Below are 20,696 nucleotides of genomic sequence, written 5' to 3' on the forward strand. Positions count from 1 at the left end.
AAACAGAATTTTTTAAATATAAAATTATTAGTTGATCTTCCTATGTCACTTTTTGATAGTTTCAGGTTTTCATTTTAGCACCAGTGTTCAGAGACAGCAAGGAACAAAGGTATAGTTAAAGCAGCAAAGAAATGCAAAGTTCTATATTATAATCCTCCCCTTTGCTACAGGTTTTTAAAGTTGTAAGCAAGTCACAACTAACTCTGCCTAGACTATGCTTGATTTATATTTTTTCATCTCTGTAGGTTTGTTCCATTTACTTTTTTTAAACATTTCCATTAGATTTGTGTAGGATTCTAGCTAAACATATAAGGGATTTCCTTGTTATCTCCCACATCCCTGGCCCATTAACAGTTTTGCTGAAAGTAAGAGTCAAGTTCATTTCACCTTTTTGCTGAAGTTCTACAACCAACAGAATACATTTTCTTTTAATCAATAAAACACTTTCAGCTATTCAGGTTTTCAGAACATGCTTTGTGTTTTCTATACTGCATTAAGTCTTGCAGTAAATACACCTGTAGAATCAGTTCAAGTATAAATGCAGCTTTGGAGATGCAGCCTACTAACCAGTAACTGTAATGAGGGGACCATCTAGTGGTGACAACCACAATTCACACTCTGCTATTTTAAAAACTATTGCACCCTGTTAATCTATGCAGGTCACTGGACAACTTCTCGGTCTTCAGCTTTTTTATTCCATAGCTTTAATAGTTTCTTTAATTTAGATTTTGACCTTCCATGATGAGACTAAATAAATGGGTTTGTTGGTTGTCTTCATCTGTTCCTGTTATGAGAACTTCCACGTCAATTCTTCCGCATGTGAAAGTTGCTCATAGCATCAAATCATTAATCTAAATACACTAGCAAGAATGAAGCTGCTAGCAACCAGACTACAAAATAGGTTTACCTCACAGTTCTCTCCTCAGAGAAATCTATAATACCTTTTTTCTTAATACAAAACATCAAAAATCACTGGTTAAGAAATGACAGTTGTACTTAGTATGTTTTATATCTCCATCACATTTCAGCTGAACAGCTTTGCAGTTTAACAGACCAAATTATAATGTAACAAGGGTCTAAGCTTGCCACAAACTAACAGGGACAGGAGAGCAAAAGCTTACGCTGGGGGAAACTAACTGAGAACATGTTTGTTTCTATATTTTGAACATGTCAAACAACTGCAGAGACATTCTTCCTCAGCTACCACAGTAACAGAAGCTGTGAGAAATCCTCCTCCCTAATGAAGCTGCAGAGAGTAGGCATAGGGAGATGTTTATGTCAGCACACATTTAACTACAAACAGCTGAAGGAAGCTTAGTGGAGGTTCATAACCAAACCATAAAACAGTAGTAAAGCATTTGCTTCTAACAGCTATTGTGCTTCATTTCTGAAAAGCTCTGATAGGACTCTAGGTCAAGTGATACTCAAGAGAAAAATTTCAGGCAGTTTCTCCTTAAAGATAGGCATCCTAATGGCACTAAGCTGCTTTGTAAATTAGAGAACCAGATTCTACTCCAACACAACCTAAACCAAACTTTATTATGAAAACTGAAGTTTGGTCTGAACAAATCTCTGCCTCTTTAGACCCCATAAGGATCTAAAGGGAACTGCAGAACTTCCAGCAACTCGAAGTTAAAGAACTGCTGGACTGAAACAGAGTGCCCTTCCATACTTTTATGCATACCTTGATGCCTACTTACGGAACTGTTCCCCAATTTTAGTAGCAGTCACCCAGCCTCAGACTTCTGTACCAGCCTGGTTTATGCATCTCTAGGGTTTATGCAACCCTATCTACCCCATCCCACATTGTGGAAGGTTCTTGAGGACAAGAGACCATGCTCAAGCTCTTTCCCCACAGGGTTCTCTATAAAGCAGGCGGCAGCAGTCAGGAAAAGGCAAGCCTCAGCCACCTTCTTCACTGTTCAGCCTTCCTTTTTCAAAGGAAATTGAAACTTTTTCCAAAGGAAAGAGCAGAGGCCACCCCAGAGGCCAAAGGAGATGCAGGATGGGAAATGGAAACTATGTGCTGGCTTTACATCTCAATTTTCAAAACTGACTATGCAAACTTACAGCATCAAGAGACTAACAGAGCACTTAGCATCTCAGTTAAGGCCACAGCTGTAGTGGCCTACTAGACAGCACAGACTGCATCTGCACATGGGTCAAAATCACATTATGAATGATTACAGGAGAAATCAGAATGCCAAGAGGAAAGTATTTTATCTGAGGTAAGAGCAAGCAGTAGCGAATGGATCATTTTCAGCAGTATCCATTAAATTGACAGGCAACTGTTTGGAAGCAGTCTAACAAAAGAGAAACAGAGCATTAACTAGAACCCAAATAACTGTTCATCACAAGAAAGGACAGAAAACCCTCAAGAATGCATTAGAGGACACCAGTACAAACTAGTGTACGCAAACTCAATCCTATTTTTCTTTTGCCAGTGTTAATTAGTACAGCTGGTTAAAATTATTTTCTTCACCACTGAAGGTATAGGATTAATAGGAAAAGAAAAAAGCATAATCTTCAGCAAGAGAAATATGAGTAAGACTGAGCAACTTCATAGATCAAGTGCTCTGCGTCAACTCCTGCAGCATTCTTTGCTTCCTCAGATGAAAGATTATGTTCCTGGGGGACTTACTTTCACCTTCCTCCCTGACACTCCCACCGCATGCTTTCCCCGGACACATGCTTTTCTCCTTCTGTTCAACTGTCATTCTCCTGTCTGCTCCAGTAGCTCTGTAAACATGACCTCTGAAGTGCCTCTTTCACCTTCACATTGTTTCAAGGATGCTTGAGTATAGCAATGACACACGTTAGTCACAGCAGTAACAGAAGACAATAGATACGAAAACCCTCCCTATGTTTTGTTAGTCCACTTCTAGAGTATGGTGTAGAGGTCAGACTGTTAGCAAAGCAAGCTCACTGCTGCACACTCACAGCACTGCCACCATTGTGAATTAACCTCTGCTGAAGGCAAGAGAGACTGTTAACAGATGCCTGGCAAGAATACCAGAGAAGCCTGTGGAAGGCAGATAGTAAAAAAAAAACCACACCACCACACACCACTTATTTACAGGCTGGTTGGCTCTCAACTGCAGCCCAGAACATCTGCCAAAGATACACACAGATAGTATGGCAGGCCAGACCAGAACAGGCATCTGTTTACTAAAATTAACAGTGCTTGATAGACCCTCTTTCTCATTCACTCTGGCTGCTCTTGCAAGATGGAAATCAAACCACAACACTGTCATTCATAAGACTCAAAGAGAGAACAGGGTATTAAAGATGATACTTCAAAAAACTGAAATAGATTCACTGCAAAAGGCTAGGGGCAAGATTAAAAGCACATCCTTGACAAGTAATCTAATCAGACAGTCCAGGAAAGCCACATAAAAAGGACATCCAGTCCAGCAAATGTACAAAAGAACATTCTTTCATTTCTCCAGAAGAACCTTCTCCAGTGTCTATTTTGCCTATTTCTCTGATGCTTCAATTATGCTTTAGTAGCCTGCTATCAGGTACCTAAACATTCACTGTGATTTTCCTAGATTTAGGTCTTAAACAGAAAGCTTCTTCAGCTTATGATATGAACATGTATTATTTATTACATAACAAGTCTCCACCTACCTTGTTTAGTAACATTTTTGCCACCTCAAAACAAGACTTGAGGTCATGATTTCTCCACAGCAGCAAATGCACTAATGCTAACTGGAACATGGGGAAGAAGAAAGGAAAAGGAAAGCAGCTTGACATGCTGGGGCAGAAGTGCTAATAGAAAATAAGAAGAGCTTGCAGAACTTACCAGAGTTCCCTCTAGTGCTGTTGCCGCTTTGTCAGGATTGGCCCTCATTTTGACCATCCTAGGTGTTGAAAAGTGTTTGGCTGGCTGAGTAGGTTCCGAGGTAAACATTACCTTCTGTCTCCCTAGCTTGCAAAGACATTTTCTTCATTGCATCACTTGCATCCCCCACAGCTCATGATAAGGTATATAAGAGACAGGTCTGGCATCAAATTGAGCCAGCGGTCAGACCTCTACTCAGATGTCCATGGTAAGCAAACATGCATGTCAAAAATCCAGAGTTTGTTCTGCAGAACTGCATGGTGGTACATGGGTATTTGTTTTATCCCTGAACCATTCCAGACACTCACAACTCTTAGCTTACGATTCCCTCAATACATCTGTTACTGCAATTCCACCATAGTATATGGTAAGCACACTATTCCCTCTTCTCAGATTTGGGAAACTCCATATTGTCTTTCTGCTGTTAACAGGAATATGCCCATGCCCTATACACTCACCCCTCGAGATACTTATAGCATAGATACCTTCCCAGACGTATGAGTTGACCATTTTTCCCAAGGTGCTTGTGCAAAATTAGTAGGTGAAAATCTCTTCAATCACTATGAATTTTGGTCAGCTGAATTTAAGCCCAGTGACAAGCTTGAGTTTAGGGTAAGGCATTGTAGAACTATTACTAGAAGATTATTACAGACACAGAACTGAGGGATCGTCTGTATGTATTTGCCATATTGACTCAGAAGACTTTCTGCCTTGGTAAAGTGATATCACTCTGCCAACAGTTTAGGGACACTACTTGTGTAGATGACTACTACCCCCCCCCAGTATTGTTGGGCAAACTTTACTTCTGAAGAGAAAGAGCTGTCATGTAGAGCAAACCTAAATGCTTCCAGATTGGAACACGAAAACATTCATAATTGTGTCACAAGTTCAAAAAAGACTGGTATCTATTAAACTCATTCCAAACTACAAAAAAAACAAATATTATCTACTGCTATGTTTTTCCAATCAAAGTTTAAATATTTTTTTAAAAAGTCTCCATTAACTATCTTTAAAGACACTTGACATTTTAGGTTCAGAGCATGAACATATTAACTTCTTTCTTTGTCCAGGATAAGGAAGTTGCAGAAAAGCAAAACAGAATTAAAGCAAATTGCAGAAAAGCAAAACAGAACTGAAGCACAGAAGAAAACAATTATTTTAGATGTTAAAGTATTTGACAAGGGAAGAGCCAGGGTTTTTGTAATGCTTTTTAAAATCAGTATTATCCTTGTAAATTCATATCCTGTTCAAGATGTGAGGAAACAACTATCCTGCATTTAATATCCTTTGCCTCATTTTAACTTCAGTTATTTTCTATATGCATCAGATACAAGGTACCATCATTCATAGAAAGATTGTTTCCTCTAGACAGCAGCATCATGTTGCCTTTCAAAATTTAAGTTAATCCTCAACTGTTCAGAGTTAAACAAGTAATAATAAAGAATATGCAGTAAGGAGCTTACCTTTTACACCACCAAATGGACCATAAGTCATATTACAAGCAGTTCTCTGAAGATTGTGCTCATACATCAGTTTAATCTGATACTGGTTCCCATGTTCCACATTTCCCAGAGTTCCTACAAAAATCAAAGGACATATATTCGTATCTTTGATCCATGCAATGTGGAAGAAGTAAAGGAGTACCAGTTTAAACAACATGAAAAACTATAACTTACTCCTAGTGAGTCTGAGACATGAAGGCTCACACTGCTGCTTTCTTTAAAAAAAAAGGAAAATCATCAAGCTACAAAATTAAAGGCCAGAACCAGAAATACGGTCTCATTGTACTAAATATGGTATAAAGACTTAGCAAGAGGCTGAGATTTTTATTACTTAAATGTATTTTTCTTCATGTTAGGCACACCTCTAAGATCAGAAAAAAAGCCTGCTCAAAGGGGAGTTCTTATGATTCTCTAGTTAATCAGTGAATATTCTATATCCAGCAGCCAGCCTCAGCTGCAAGTCTTTGTCTCAAATGAAGATGTAGCTAGTCATTAGCTATAATTTGACAAAGCTATGCTTAGGGCACATTTATCACTTGCCTTTACTCTGTCTGAAATTCAATGCAGTGATCAACAATGCAAAAGAGACAAACATACGGTAACAAAAATAATTTTATGATATACATCACATTCTCTGTAAAGGTCTGCATGAACTTTAATTTCCTGACTCCTTTAGGGAACTAGCAGAAATTCAAAAAGTCTTTCTAAAGAAACTGAAGTTAAAGCTTCCCTTTCAATAATCAAAAGTCTTTCCTGCACCCCATGAAGAAAAAGTTCTTCTCCACATAGAGTAACACTTAAGGACTAATATTAGCAAGAAAAAAAAAAACAAACCAAAACCACCTTTGAGAACAGTCACGTCAGCAGGGAAAAAGGGGTTTTGAGTGAATGATATCTAAGCTAAATCCTGCCACAGCTTTAAGTATACAAAGATTATTCCAACACCATCTTAAACAACATGCTATGAAAGATTTGTAGCTTATGCTAACTTTTTGGGCAATTCCTTCAGCTGAAATCCAATATAGCTTTTAAGCAATTACCCTAAAGCAGGCCCATATTAGGGAAAGGATTGCAACAGACCTGAGGGAAAAACCCTGGCTGGATAAGTAACTAGCTAAGTAGCAACACCAGAGGAAAAACAAGTTAGAAGGTAGTCAGTCTGTGTATACTGACTGTAATACAATATCCAGGCCACACTTTATAGTCAGCCCTGAAGGATGCTTTCATTTGTCAAGGAGAAGCAGCATAGTTATTTTATTATGAATAATAGATATAGTAACATGTATAAAGCAAGTAAAAAATCCCACTTCATGAAAGTGTAATTTGCCATAGAAGCATAAAGAAATAATGATTGTTATTTCTCAGAGGAGCTTGTTTGAAAGTACCTGTTCAGATGAGAGACATTACCATTACAGCATGAATGCTCACAAATTAATACAAAAAGTCTATTAATGGATTGTAAAACTTTACTTTTATTATTATGTAAATGCTTAAGCCATGTAGACCAAACAGCAAATTATAACTGGAAAAAATGTTAGACTTATTGTTGTATGCCATTAATGCAAATTTTAAAATAAATTGTTTTAATAAAAATTGTACTGGTAGGCTATAATCCTAAGACATAAGCACTATTACAGAGAAGGGAAAGTATGAAAACTGCAGTACATCTCAAAGTATCACCCCTCAACAACTAATTTTACAGGTATCTCCAGGTAAGATAACTAGAAAGCAAACAGAATCTGGAAAGAGAGCATGTGTTCATAAGCTATCTGCCTACAAGGCTGTGAATAGGAAGCAAGCTGGTCCTACAAGAAAACCATGTGCTTTTAACGAAAGGAGCCACAGCTGTCCCTGCACACAGAAAATGAACAATGTATAGTTGTCTACTGACTTTTGAAGATGGGGGTACAATCGATAGATCTCTTAAACCTGTGCTTTGCTTTAAGCATGTATTAGAGAGAATTCAATGCATAGAACAGGTATTTTGTGACTTGCCTCTTTACATACAGAGGGAACACAGCACTTAATTTCCAGACAAGGGCAGTAGAAGAAAGAGGATTTAAGAAAAAACATAGTAGTTTCACCTTCTTACCAATATTAACCTCTTATCTTCTCCTGGGCTACACTACCAGTGTTCTGGCTTTCTAAGAAATTATCTGGATTTTTGAGTTCAAAAATAGTTATAATTGTTTCATTTTTAAAGAGCTAAGTTGTCATTAAACACCCATTTGTTCATTAGCATGCTGAACAGTAACACCCACTTCTAAAATTGTAATGAGAACTAGTTATTCACAAGCACTGCCAACCACAGACCATCACACACATCATAGCATCTCAAGCACCGAGTGGATCAGCAAATCTCATTAACCATTGGGAAATATCTAGACCTAATTACTAATGTTTCCTCTTCATACATGAGTGAGTGAGAGAACATGACTGCAGCTCTTGAGGGATGATAAGCAAACACTGTATATACCAAGTTCAGCATTTAACCTAATCCAATTTTTAGAATACACTTAAATTACTGGAAAGCTTGTATCTATAAACTAACCTGAGACAGCATATACACAGAGTTTTCGGCAATGCAACACAGCCAGATGAAGTCCTTCAGTACCACTGTAAAGAAGGTTTAAAAAAAGCACTGTTTTCAGACAAAATCCAAGTAAAATGCATACAGGATAAAATTCAAGTAACATTGAAATTACTTTCAGGTGTGGGCCAAGTACAAAGGTCTGGGTGTTAGATGCTAGCATAAAAACTCAGAAGTACTAATCTTCCTAAATTCATGCTGCAGTTTCAGAAGTTAATTTCAAAATTAAAATGAATCCTTTAAGAACATATTTTCAGAATTAAGTATGAAGAGCAAGTCAACTATTTTCCCAGTTTAGCTTGAAATTCATTTCAAACAAGGCGCTGTTAATTCTTCCAAAACCCAAATGGATATGAGGATCATCACTCCAAGTATTATTGAGCAACCGCATACATTCTTTTTTTTTAAAGTTCACTTTTGTACTACTGCATGGAACCTAAATTAATTAAACTGTAAGGCAGAAGTCATAAACTTGGAATCCTATATTCACATTCTTCTTCCCCCAAACCTAAGTAGTATTTCCTGCAGAGAAAGTTCTTGTGCTGTAACTGTAGAAAATGTTCTAGATCATTTAGATCATGTGTAGATGTGGCACTTTGGGACACAGTTTAGTAGGCATGGTGGTGTTGGATTGATGGTTGGACTGATGATCTTAGATGTCCTTTCCAACCTTAATGATTCTATTCTAGTTTTACTTTCATTAAAAAATAATCCAGCCACCAAGCCAGGAAACATGAAATTAATTATTACTCTACCCTTAATTGGTTTAGTGGTGGACTTGGTAGTGTTAGGTTAATGGTTGGACTGGATGATCTTAAAGGTCTTTTCCAACCTAAACAATTCTATGATTCTCTGATTTCACAGGGTGAGGCATTAGAATTCCTGCACAGGGCCACTCCATGAGTACTTGAATAAAAGGACAACAGTTGCCAACTGATGTAGGCCTTTCAGCTTGTGGCCTTTGGTCTCAGAGCACAAGTCCTTCCCATGGTTAGTACAGGTTTTTCCTCTCATTCTTAAAATAAAGTTCATGCTGCAGTATTAGAATTTAATTTCAAAATTAAAATGAATCCTTTAAGAACATATATTGGCTGTAAGAGAATCTACTTAGGAGAACTTTTTTTTAAAAAAAGTTCTTAAAGGATTCATCTTCCATCCTCTATCAAACCCAAAACAACTGGCCAATATTACATCTTGGATCATAACAAGTTACCCAAGTTTTCTTAACACCTAAAAAACCTTTCAATATAAGGTTTTGCCTGTTCTACATACTTTTAAAAAAACATACAAATATCTGGAAGATTATCCTCCACATATACATTAAGTAGAAGTTCTCTCATATCCAGATGATTCAAGAAGCAGATCGAATGCATACTCATAGATGTGCTTAATAGTTGTCCATCTGGAAATTGAAAACTCACCCCCAAACAGAGAAAATCACATCTAAGCATTAAATAAACAGCAACATAGCCTGTTGTTGACTTACGAAACAAATTTTCCCACTTCCACCTGCAATATTGGTTCTCGTAACTGCACTTCCAAGAGCAAGTCTTCAGGTTGTACTCCATCTCCAGGTTTCACAGGATGTGGACTAAAGATTCGGAGATATCCCATATAACTGCCCACAATAATTTTATCTAAAAAAATAAAAAAGCAAATAACCAAAGGAGACTACAGAATACAATAGTACATATGGAATTCAATTTGCTGCAGAAGTGCTTCAAAGATAGAATATTTACATGATTCAATTAATGTCGATTATGCTCTGTCTTCTAGGTTAAGATTAGCAATTAGCTTTTTTGCAAATCTATGAAAACCTGTCAGCAAAGGGTCCAGTATGGCAACTATCATGGTGGTGTTACTGACCATCGTCACTATTCCATCATTTTAGATTGATGTTCGCACTTCTCAAAAAGTCCCATTCTGGTTTTGAGGAGTACTTCAAACTTGCAGCTTCTACATCTTGGATTTGTGCGTACACATATCACACCAGCAGAAGTGTGAAATTTTAAAATTTGGACCAATGACATTTATCCAAATGCAAACTAAAGCCAGATAATTACTACATCAGGTCAACAAAGCTAGGCCTTGAGATCACCTGCTCTTGAGACAGATCCATTATCTCAGAAGAATGCAATAGTTACATCAGAGTTATTTGGAATCAGTATTTTAAGCAAGTAGTCATTTCGCTGTTAGTGAATAACAGAAGAGTTATTAATGAAAAAACCCCAAAGAGGTGCCTCCCATGATAATAACCAACAACCCAAGTTGGTTGCCAGTACTTACTTAGTCTAGACATAGGTCATCATATCAATGCAGATCAAAATCAAAACCAATAAAACCTGTCCACAAGTCAGGAGAACATACAAATACTCCTAAACCAAGTTCATGAGGCTCTAAAGGCTTGGCATAGTTCCATAGGACCCCACATCGAAAGCTCAAAACAGCTGCTTGCTTCCTCTTCTTCTTCAGCCACAAAAAACTTGCACCCCTAAGTCCCTCATTTAGAGAATACCGACTCTGATCTTTTCCTCAGTTCAGTAACCAGTATTCCATCAGCAGTAAACTAAATCCATTTTAGTTATCAATTTCTTAAAAATACTTAAACTTAACTGAGGACATTTTGACCTGTGACTAGGCAATTGCAACTAGCGGATTCACTTTTCGTCCTGAACTCTGGAAGAAAAAGAATCTAGTCTAAAAACAAAGAGAAAATACATGTTGAGAAAGTAAATAAAACAGCAGACTACTACTCCCACAACACTATTTAAGTCTTGCTTTTACATCAATCACATTTTTTTCCCACTAGGAAAAGACTGTTCAGAACTCCGACAGAATTTTGGGGTTTTTGATCATGGGTCGGTCTACACAACACCACGCCTGCTGGCTACAGATGGGGTACACCTGTCTCAAAGGAGGAAAAGGATCTTTGCACAGGAGTTAGCAGGGCTCACTGAAAGAGCCTTAAACTAGATTTGAAGGGGAAAAGGAATAAAACCAGGCTCACTAGAGATGAGCCTGGGGGCAGTACACCAAAGTTTGAGGGACAGTGTGCTAGCAAGGTCCTTCAGTCTACCATCTCAGTGGAGGCAGGGGATGGAGATCCACACAGCAGAAAAAACTCTAGGGTTATTAATGTGTTAGAAACCACAGAAGTGCCTGAGACCGATCACATAGGAATTAGGACTTCTCCCCAAAAAAAGGTGTCAGGATCAATAGCCCAACTGAAGTGCATCTACAGCATTGCACACAGCATGAGCAACAAACAGGAGGAGCTGAAAGCCACTGTGCAGCTGGAAAACTATGACATAGTTACAAGCACAGAAACATGGTGGGATGACTCACACAACTGGAGTGCTGCAATGGATGGCTAGAAACTCTTCAGAAGGGACAGGCAAGGAAGGAGAGGCAGTGGGGTAGCCCTGTACATTAGGGAGCATTTTGACCATCTAGACCTTGATGATGGTGATGAAAGGGTCAAGTGTTTACGGGTAAGAATCAGGGGAAAGACCAACAAGGCAGATATCATGGTGAGAGTGTGTTATAGACCACCCAACCAGGATGAAGAAGCACATGAAATAAGCAGCTGGGAGAAGTCTCACAATTGCCAGCCCTTGTTCTCATGGGGGACTTCCAGATGTCTGCTGGAAATACAATACAACAGAGAGGAAACAGTCTAAAAGGTTCCTGGAGTGTGTGGAAGATAACTGCCCAACACAGCTAGCGAGTGAGCCAACTAGGGAAGGCGCCTCACTGGACTGGTTGTTTGTGAACAGAGAAGGACTTGTGGGTGATGTGATGGTTGGAGGCCATCTTGGGCATAGCGATCACAAAATTATAAGAGTTTTTGATTCTTGGAGAAGCAAGGAGTGGGGTTAGCAGAAGTGCTGTCTTGGACTTCCAGAGGGTAGACTTTGGCCTGTTTAGGGGCCTGGCTGACAGAGTTCCTTGGGAGGCAGTCCTGAAGGGCAAAAGGGTCCAGGAAGACTGGACATTCTTCAAGAAGGAAATCTGAAAGGCACAGGAGCAGACTGTCCCTACGTGCTGAAAGATGAGCTAGAGGGGAAGACAACCGGCCTGGCTTAACAGAGACCTTTGGCTGGAACTCAGGCAAAAAAAAAAAAAAAAAAAAAGAGTTTATGACCTTTGGAAGAAGGGGCAGGCCACTCAGGAGGACTACAAGGATGTCGTAAGGTTGTGCAGGGAGAAAATTAGAAGGGGCTAAGCCCAACTAGAACTTAACCTGCCATAAAAGACAATTAAAAAAAGTGTTTCTATAAATACATTAGCAACAAAAGGAGGGCTAAGGAGAATCTCCATCTTTTATTGGATGTGGGAGGAAACAAAGGCTGAGGTACTTAATGCCTTATTTGCCTTGGTCTTTAATAGTAAGACAGTTGTTCTTGGAGTACCCAGCCCCCTGAGCTGGAAGACAGGGACAGGGAGCAGAACAAAGCCCCCAAAATCCAAGGGGAAATGGTTATCAACCTGCTACATCACTTAGACACACACAAGTCTATGGGGCCAGATGGGATCCACCCAAGAGTACTGAGGGAGCTGGTAGAAGTGCTCACCAAGCCTCTTTCCATCATTTATCAGCAGTCCTGGCTAACTGGGGAGGTCCCAAACAACTGGAGGTTAAGAAAAGTGATACCCCTCTACAAGAAGGGATAGAAGGAAGATCTGGGGAACTACAGGCCTGTCAAGTCTGACCTCAGTGTCAAGGAAGGTTATGGAGTAGATCACCTTGAGTGCCATCACACAGCATGTACAGGACAACCAAGTGATCAGGCCCAGTCAGCACAGGTTTATGAAAGAGAGGTCCTGCTTGACCAACCTGATCTCCTTCTGTGACAAGGTGACCCACTTAGTGGATGTTGTCTACCTAGACTTCAGTAAAGCCTTTGACACCATTTCACACAGCATTCTCCTGGAAAAGCTGGCTGCTGATGGCTTGGATGGGCATACTCTTTGCTGAGTACAAAATTGGCTGGATGGCCAGGCCCAAAGAGTTATGGTGAATGAGTTAAATCCAGTTGGCAGCCAGTCACAGGTGGTGTTCCCTAGGGCTCAGCACCAGGACTAGTTCTGTTTAATATCTTTATCAATGATCTGGACAAAGGGGATCAAGTGCACCCTCAGGAATTTTGCAGATGACACCAAGCTGGGCAGGAGTGTTGAAATGCCTAAGGGTAGAAAGGCTCTACAGAGGGATCTGAACAGGCTGGATCGATGGGCCAAGGCCAATTGTATGAGGTTCAACAAGGCCAAGTGCCAGGTCCTGCACTTGGGTCACAACAGCCCCATGCAATGCTACAGGCTTGGGGAAGAGTGGCTGGAAAACTGCCTGGCAGAAAAGGACCTGGGGATGCTGGTCAACAGACAGCTCAATATGAGCCAGTAGCGTGCCCAGGTGGCCAAGGCGGCCAATAGAATCCTGGCTGGTATCAGGAATAGTGTGGCCAGCAGGAGCAGGGAGGTGATCACCCCCCTGTACTCAGCACTGGTGAAGCTGCACCTCAAATACTGTGTTTAGTTTTGGGCCCCTCGGTACAAGAAAGACATTGAGGTGCTGGAGTGTTTCCAAAGAAGGGCAACAAAGCTGGTGAAGGGACTAGAGCACAATCTTATGAGGAGCAGCTGAGGGAACTGGCATTGTTTAGCTTGAAGAAAAGGCTGAGGGGAGACCTTATTGCTCTCTACAACTACCTGAAAGGAGGCTGTAGTGAGGTGGGTGTCAGTCTCTTCTCCCAAGCAGATAACAATAGGACAAGAGGAAATGGGCTCAAGTTGCACCAGGGGAGGTTTAGATTGGACACTACAAAAAATTTCTTCACTGGAAGGTTTATGAAGCACTGGAACATGGTGCCCAGGGAAGTGGTTGAGTCCCCGTCCCTGGAGGTATTTAAGACTTGTAGACATGGTGCTTAGAGACATGGTTTAGTAGTGGACTTGGCAGTGCTAGGTTAACAGTTGGACTTTATGATCTTAAAGGTCTTTTCCAACCTAAATGGGTCTATGATTCTATGAATTTCTACTGAAAAAGGTTGTACACCAAACTAGTAACAGTTCAGCTTTGTTCAAATCCTCCTGAAAAGGAACAATCTAAAATAAAGATAATTTTAAAAGACTATGGAAATGGTGAAATCAAACTCAGGTACCTCTACTGAGCAAAAACAGAGCTCCAGGACGAATGTATCCTAGAGAAAGATCCCAAACGTTTATTAATTTAAAAAAACCCAACACACACAAGAACTGTCCCTGACAGCAAAGATTATTCCACATTATTAATGACTATATAGGAAAGCAGGGCTTACTCAAGCAGAGTGACTTCTTTCGATGGCCCCTTATTTTCCAGGCAGAAAAGGTTGTTTGTTTTTCTAAATTCTTAGCTTATTAGCACTCATCTTCCTTTTTTTCCTTAAGTTTTTTCAATGACTTACAATGTGTATTTGCTCCCATGACTAACTGCAAATGTTCTATTTTTTATCTACCATTGAGGGAATAAGACATGAGGGAATAAGTTAGTATGGAACACAAGCAAGAATTAAGATGTTTAGAAACCTACAAGTATACAAAGGCAAATAGCATTGAATTTGTCTCCTTAAGCCTACAAAGACACAGTAAAGATAACAGACTTTAAACTAACTAGCCAACTAGCCTGGCTAGCAAGCTTTCAGTGTGCATTGGTCAAAGCAAATTTGCAGCTGTGTAGCTTAAAAGTCAGCAACCATGTAATTCTGAATTTACCTTGTCCACTGCCACTATTATCAACATCAGCAACACACAGACAGCCTTGGTCAAATTCTTCCTTTTCTCCAAGTATGGTGGACCACCAGTCTCTAGCTTTAAACAATGACATTCTTCTTTACTGAAAAGGAAACAAACCATTGCTAAAGTGTGTATTAATACATATACAACTGTTTATACAAACAATATTTTCTTTGCTAGCAACAAGTTTTAAATATATTCCATCTCTTAGCTTCACATTTCTCTAGTGTAAGCTGAATAAGTGTTAATTTCAGATGTCTTGGGTTTCTGGTTATATAGGTCAAAAATCAACCTTAGGAAACCTTCTTGTCATTAGTTTACAAATTACTTGTGATAGACACTGCTCCTTGTATGAAGAAAAAGCAAAAAATACCAGCTTTTTACAAATTGTTAAAAGCCTTCTGTAACAAGCATTAAGAAAGTAATATAAGTTTTCAAAGTTACAGAACCAAGGGTTTTTTTCTTACCAAGGAATATCAGCAAAAAATTCTGATGCAAGCCTTCTGCAAGAGAACATATTTTTAGAAAAGTAAATGAAGACTTAGACAGACAACATCAAAACCTCTACGAAGTAATCACCTCAAAGATGCCCTAGTGACACAACTAAAGAACTCGGTCAGATGAAGCACAAATCAGCTTTTCTGCTCCCTACCTGCTGTTATTTTAAGGAAGGGGGGGAGCAGAAGAGAGAGAGGAGACTAATCCTTTTCCAGGCGGCTTGACAATAACATTACCCTAGTTCAAAACTCACAGCTCCATGCCTTTGCTCTGCCATGAGCGGGACAAACCTGAACACACTCGACCCCACGGCCCGCAGAGGGGGCGAGGGGCAGCCAGGCAGCACCAGATCCAGGAGTTCTTTCCGGGAAGAAGGAAAAACGGTGGGCTCACTCCTTCTCCTTCGGAGCAAAGGCAGCCTGCAAGCCCGCACCTTTCCTCTTTAAAGGAAACCATGGCCGGCAAATAAAAACATTTGTTTATTTCACCTTAGACGCTTACCGTCGTTATGCCAGCTAGGCAACCTGCTGCAACCGAGCGGCAGGCTAGCTACGGCATAGCCCTCCCCGCACCCCCCCACCCGCACAGAGCCCCGCTGCAGCACCCACAGCCGAGCCTCGCACCTCAGGAGCCGCGCCCGGACACAGACACGCACGGGAGAAGAGAGACACAGACCGGCGGGCACTTACCTGGGCGGGAGACGGCACCTCCCGGGGGCGGCGCGATCCGAGCTGCTCCGGGGCGGCAGCCCCCCCCGTCCCGGCGGGAACTCCTCGCTCAAGCGCGGCCTGAGGCGAGGCGACAGGTGAGGTAGGGACCGGCAGCGTTACAACCCCCTCCCCGTTGCCGCCGCCATCTCTAGCGTCCTTCTCACCGCGCATTAAGTACCGGCCGCGCCGCGCCGCGCCCCACCCCGCCCGCCCGCCCGGCCCAGAAGGGCGGGCCGCGCTTCGCGCCGACGCTGGGAAATGTAGTTTGGGAAGCGGCGCGACGGGCCTTTGGGTTCTCTCATTTCCTCCTGGGCGGGGGGTAGAGAGGCATTTCTTTGTGTTTCCTAAGGCACACCCTAACCTCCCGGCCGCTGCTTTTCCTCTTCAAAGCCCTCAGAGAGGCCTCTCGCTCTCGAGGGCTCCCCTCTCCGGCGCCCTGCTCCGCCAGCCCCTCCTCCTTCTTCCTCCATGTCGTTCCCCCCCCCCCCACCTTTTCCTCCTGAGTGGTACCGCCGCGCAGGCCACGCGCCCGTGACGTCTCGCGGGAAGCCCGCGCCGGAGCCGAGGCGGCGGCGGGCGCGTGCTTACGGGGGCGGGCGGCGCGCGGCGCCGCCGTTGCCGACTTCGGCGGGTCTGGCGGGCGGCGGGGAGCGGCTCGGGCCGGCGCTGAGGGGCAGCCCCCGCTCCTTCAGCGGCGAGGGGCCGCCCCGCTCCCCCCCCCCCGCCCCCAGCGGCTCTCGGCGCCTTGGCGTGCCCCTGGCAGCTACCATGGACAGGACCGCCGTGGCGAAGATGGGAGCGGTGGCCAGCGCCAGCGTGTGCGCGCTGGTCGGCGGGGTGGTGCTGGCCCAGTACATCTTCACCATGAAGAAGAAGACGGGCAGGAAGACCAAGATCATCGAGATGGTACGTGGTAAGGGGCCGAGAGCGGCGGGTCGCAGCGGCAGCCGGCGCCCCTCCGACCCCGGCCGCTCGCCCTTCTCCTTCCCCTCAGGCCGGCGCCTCCCAGCTGGGCCGGCTCCCCACGGCCGTCCCTGCGGACACTGGCGGATCTCCTCCCCTCCGCAAGGCGCCGGCGGCCCGGGGCACGTCGCCCTCAAATACCAGCCCCCTGCCCAAAACACGCGAGTCCCTTCTCCTTCACGTACGTGCCCTACGGATCCTGCTGTAGGCAGTTCGCCCGCTGGCTGACGCCAAAAGTTAAGACAGGTCTCCTCTCCAGGCGTGTGGGGCAATCTGCGGCTTGTCGCCACTCGCTGAGGCAAAGGGGCAGAGGAGGGGTGTTGAGCCCCAGAAGATCGTAAGGACAGACGCTGGAGGCGGGAGCAGCTGTTCCGCCACAGCACGATCCACTAGCACTAAAAGTGTCCGCTCCGTCCTGTCCTGTCTGGCCCATACGTACCCAGGTGTAAAGCTATAGGTCTTGGTGGTAATCTAAAAGCCTGCTTGTAACTTGTTTAAAAGAAAAGTGGGGGCGAGGTGTGTTCAGCCCTCTGTTGAAGCTGGGAAGCAACGTCTGTTCGCAGTTACTGTAAAAGGAAGATGGAGCTCTCTCTCTACTGCCCTTGTTAAACTTGGTATTTAGGGTATTATTTAAATATCTGCCTATCAGTAACTGGATGGTAAAAGGTCTTAGTTCAGACAATATGTTGATTATGTTGAAATCCTTCAAAATTTGAGTTTATGATTTGGACACTGCTGTACTGAAGAACTGAACTGAAATCATCAAGTCAGTTAATGTTAGCCAGTCGATATTTTGTGATCTCTCCTACAAAACCTTACTAAAAGCTCAGATTCTTTTGTTTGTTTTTTTTTTTTAATTATACATGGAAACATAGATTTTGCTAAGAACTAGGATTCTGTATGTAAATTGTGAGCTGTCTAACTCCTCACTTGGCTGTGTGATGCCACACTTGCCCGTGGAAGTCATACAACGCAGTTTCTGATAATGTAGGTCCAGAGAAGAATTCCACTGCATTTTCAATAATCATGGAGTCATCATACTTACTGTTGAAAAAATACTTGAATGCTGTTTCTAGTCATCAATCATATTATTCAAGAATTTGGAGGGGGGTGTCTCACTTTTTAGTTTCTGTGAGCCTGCCAACAACAGCTTGTGGGAGAGCAGAAAGTTTGGATTGCCACTTTAAAGAGGTTTTAGATCTATTTCTAAAAAACGGTCTTTGGACTTTATAGTAGGATTTTACAGAACTCATTTGAAAACTTACAGTTATAAAACTCGATGATAAATTATTCTTCTTCTAATTCTAGTACTGTAATACTAGAACTTACTTTAGAGTTATGCAGACAGTAAAATAACAACATTTAAAAACCTGGTCATACAAACCCTCAAAAGGCAGATGCAATAGTTTCACCAACTACTATTCACAATATCCCATTTGAGCTGTAGTTCAGAAAGTGCCTAATAACTGCTAAAGATGTATTGTATTAACTTTCTGTACAATGTTTAAATGGTATTTTGGCTGGGAAGACTTTAACTGTTATCATTGTTGCAAAGACTGCATTTGGTAGGGGAAAAAAATCGTTACGCCAATGTTAAATTGATTTCTGGTAACTGAATTTCTTAAGTATGTACTTCAGATAACATTTTCACAGGTATGTTCTTGGACACAGATCTGTGATCCTAAATAGATACTTCCAAAAATTCTGCTTTTATGATCAGAGCTTTTCTCAACTTAAAATTGCAAGGGAAAAATACAGCTTGTTCGAAGCATGTCAGCTTTCTCATATGAAAACATTTTACCAATTGAATGCAACACATTAATACTATCTGCTCACTTAGAGAGCTAGCATTTCAACCGATATTCAAGTTGGCAGCTTCCTCAGCGAACCAACATCTTCAGTTCATCAGCTACAATCTTCTTTCTTCTTCCAGGAGTATTTTCAGTGGACACGTGTAATCAGGCTGTGAAATTTCTTTGAAATAAGTGAAATAGTTATGTAAACTTCATACCAAGGAGTTCAGTTTGTCAAGTAAGGGCAAAAATGTGTGTGTTTGTTTCACTTGAAGTGGCTGGAGAACTTCCTGAAATAGTTTTATCCACCAATGCAGATCTGATTCAATGTTTGCCATTTACAAGACACTGTACCTGTTTCAGTTTATCACGAGAGAGACCTTCCTTTGAGCTTTGGGTAGAAGGTGCTATTTCCAGTGTGTAATATAGTGTAAGTTGGGGGTGGGGGGAAGAAGGAACAATAATGCTTTATTGAAATCTGTTTATTCTAATACACGAGTTACTATACCAGGCTGGTCTTCTGCATTAGATTAAAACTAAGGGATTGTTCTTGTATTTAGGGTAGATTTTTTTGGTTCAGGTTTTCTCTGGGGAAGATTACACTTTGGTTTTATACCCCCATTAGACTCAGATTTACTTGGATTTATAACTTTTATCAAAATCAGTAGGGAGCAGGCCTATTTACTCCTTAGTTATATGACTTTAATTCTCACCAATGAAATACTCTTTCATTATAATTAACTACAGCAATAAATGTTTTTACTTTTTTTTCTTAGTTAAAATAAAATTAGATTAATATAAGACCCAAATGTAAGTAAAAAGCTGACTTGTAGCAGTGTTTAAATGCTGAAAAGACAGTGATCTTTACAAATCAATTAGAATATTTATAAAACAAATTATTATCAGGGATTATGATGCCAAGAATGTTTCATGTGAAGAAATGTGGAAAGGATTCTCAAGCATTGTGGAAAATATAAGGGTAACTATGTTTCCTTGTTGAATAACAAAAATCAAGAAATTCGTAAATATCTATCTCACATTTCAGTAGATTAATTTTTTTGCAAAGTAATTAGCCTGGTACACAAATTTAAGCTTAATAAAGACACCATAAAATTGCTGCATCTTATTTGGAAGCAAAGGTTTAAGTTTGGAGTTGAAGTATTAACATCATGTCTTCGTTGACCGTTTGAAATTTGCAGATAGGGAGTTTCCCTTAGGCACTGATAAAGGTAGACAGTTACTTCTGAAGTGACAGAAGCATTAACAGTAAATATATAGCCAGTCACGCAAAGTTTTAGTCTGTGTATTAAGAAACAACTATCTCTCAAAGCCTTCTGTATTACTTTGCACAGTCAAATTGCCATTTCTGTGAAACCGTAAAAGCATTCCTACAGTCAGGTGAAGGTAAAAGTTAGCTGCAAGGTTGCTAACTTTAATTAAGAGAAGGTTAATAATTAATTAGATTCTTGAAGTAACTTATTAGATAATGTTCAATAGCTACTTTAAAAAAGAGATTAAACCTTACTGTAACACTCAATCTTCTGGATTTCTCAGGCTGCAGACAAGTTTGCAATGAAGTTGTGGATCCTTATATAGCCAATCAATTCTACTGACAATAGACTTTGGTTTCTTGCTTACTCTTTGTGAAGCCTTTAGAAACTCAGCAGAAAACAGGTGTTCACAAACTAGAGAGGAAAATGTTGCCTACGTCTTTCAAAAACATTCGTCTGTAAGGAATGTCCCATGCTAACTAAAATACGGGGTTAATGTAGGAAAAACTGCTTAATGGAGTAACAGTATTTTTTGTTGTTTGTCTATTTCATAAACAAACTTGTTAGAACCTTGGGGTTTTTTCAGCAGCTTGTTCCTTACTCTCTAATTTTGGAGCTTTTTATTGTATTTATTTTATAAGGATTGAGAAATATAATAAAGGTGGCTGAAAACAGAATAGCAGAATGCCTTAAGCTGAGACTTACTCTCTCAGGTTCATTTTCCTGAAAACTGGGCAAACACTTAGTTACATTT

The 20,696-nt window shown here is 41.2% G+C and overlaps 2 protein-coding genes across 5 annotated transcripts in view; one reads left to right on the plus strand and one right to left on the minus strand.

The window, feature by feature from the left end:
• BBS9 (Bardet-Biedl syndrome 9) overlaps positions 1 to 15,213 on the minus strand; it is a 315,124-nt gene extending 299,911 nt beyond the window's left edge. Inside the window, exons 1-5 of the mRNA XM_075705014.1 lie at positions 15,175 to 15,213; positions 14,687 to 14,807; positions 9,423 to 9,573; positions 7,898 to 7,962; positions 5,308 to 5,421 (exon numbers count right to left, since the gene is read on the minus strand). Of these exons, the coding sequence (XP_075561129.1) occupies positions 5,308 to 5,421; positions 7,898 to 7,962; positions 9,423 to 9,573; positions 14,687 to 14,798 (442 nt within the window). The 5' untranslated portion in view covers positions 14,799 to 14,807; positions 15,175 to 15,213. The remainder of the gene's footprint in view (positions 1 to 5,307; positions 5,422 to 7,897; positions 7,963 to 9,422; positions 9,574 to 14,686; positions 14,808 to 15,174) is intronic.
• Positions 15,214 to 16,683: 1,470 nt separating this feature from the next.
• NT5C3A (5'-nucleotidase, cytosolic IIIA) overlaps positions 16,684 to 20,696 on the plus strand; it is a 29,465-nt gene continuing 25,452 nt past the window's right edge. For 3 of the 4 annotated variants that reach the window (XM_075728298.1, XM_075728303.1, XM_075728299.1), the window contains exon 1: positions 16,684 to 16,821. In XM_075728298.1, the coding sequence (XP_075584413.1) occupies positions 16,684 to 16,821 (138 nt within the window). The remainder of the gene's footprint in view (positions 16,822 to 20,696) is intronic. The other variant, XM_075728297.1, reaches the window with a different exon arrangement.

Source organism: Pelecanus crispus, chromosome 2, assembly GCF_030463565.1.
Source record: "Pelecanus crispus isolate bPelCri1 chromosome 2, bPelCri1.pri, whole genome shotgun sequence".
Lineage (NCBI taxonomy): Eukaryota > Metazoa > Chordata > Aves > Pelecaniformes > Pelecanidae > Pelecanus > Pelecanus crispus.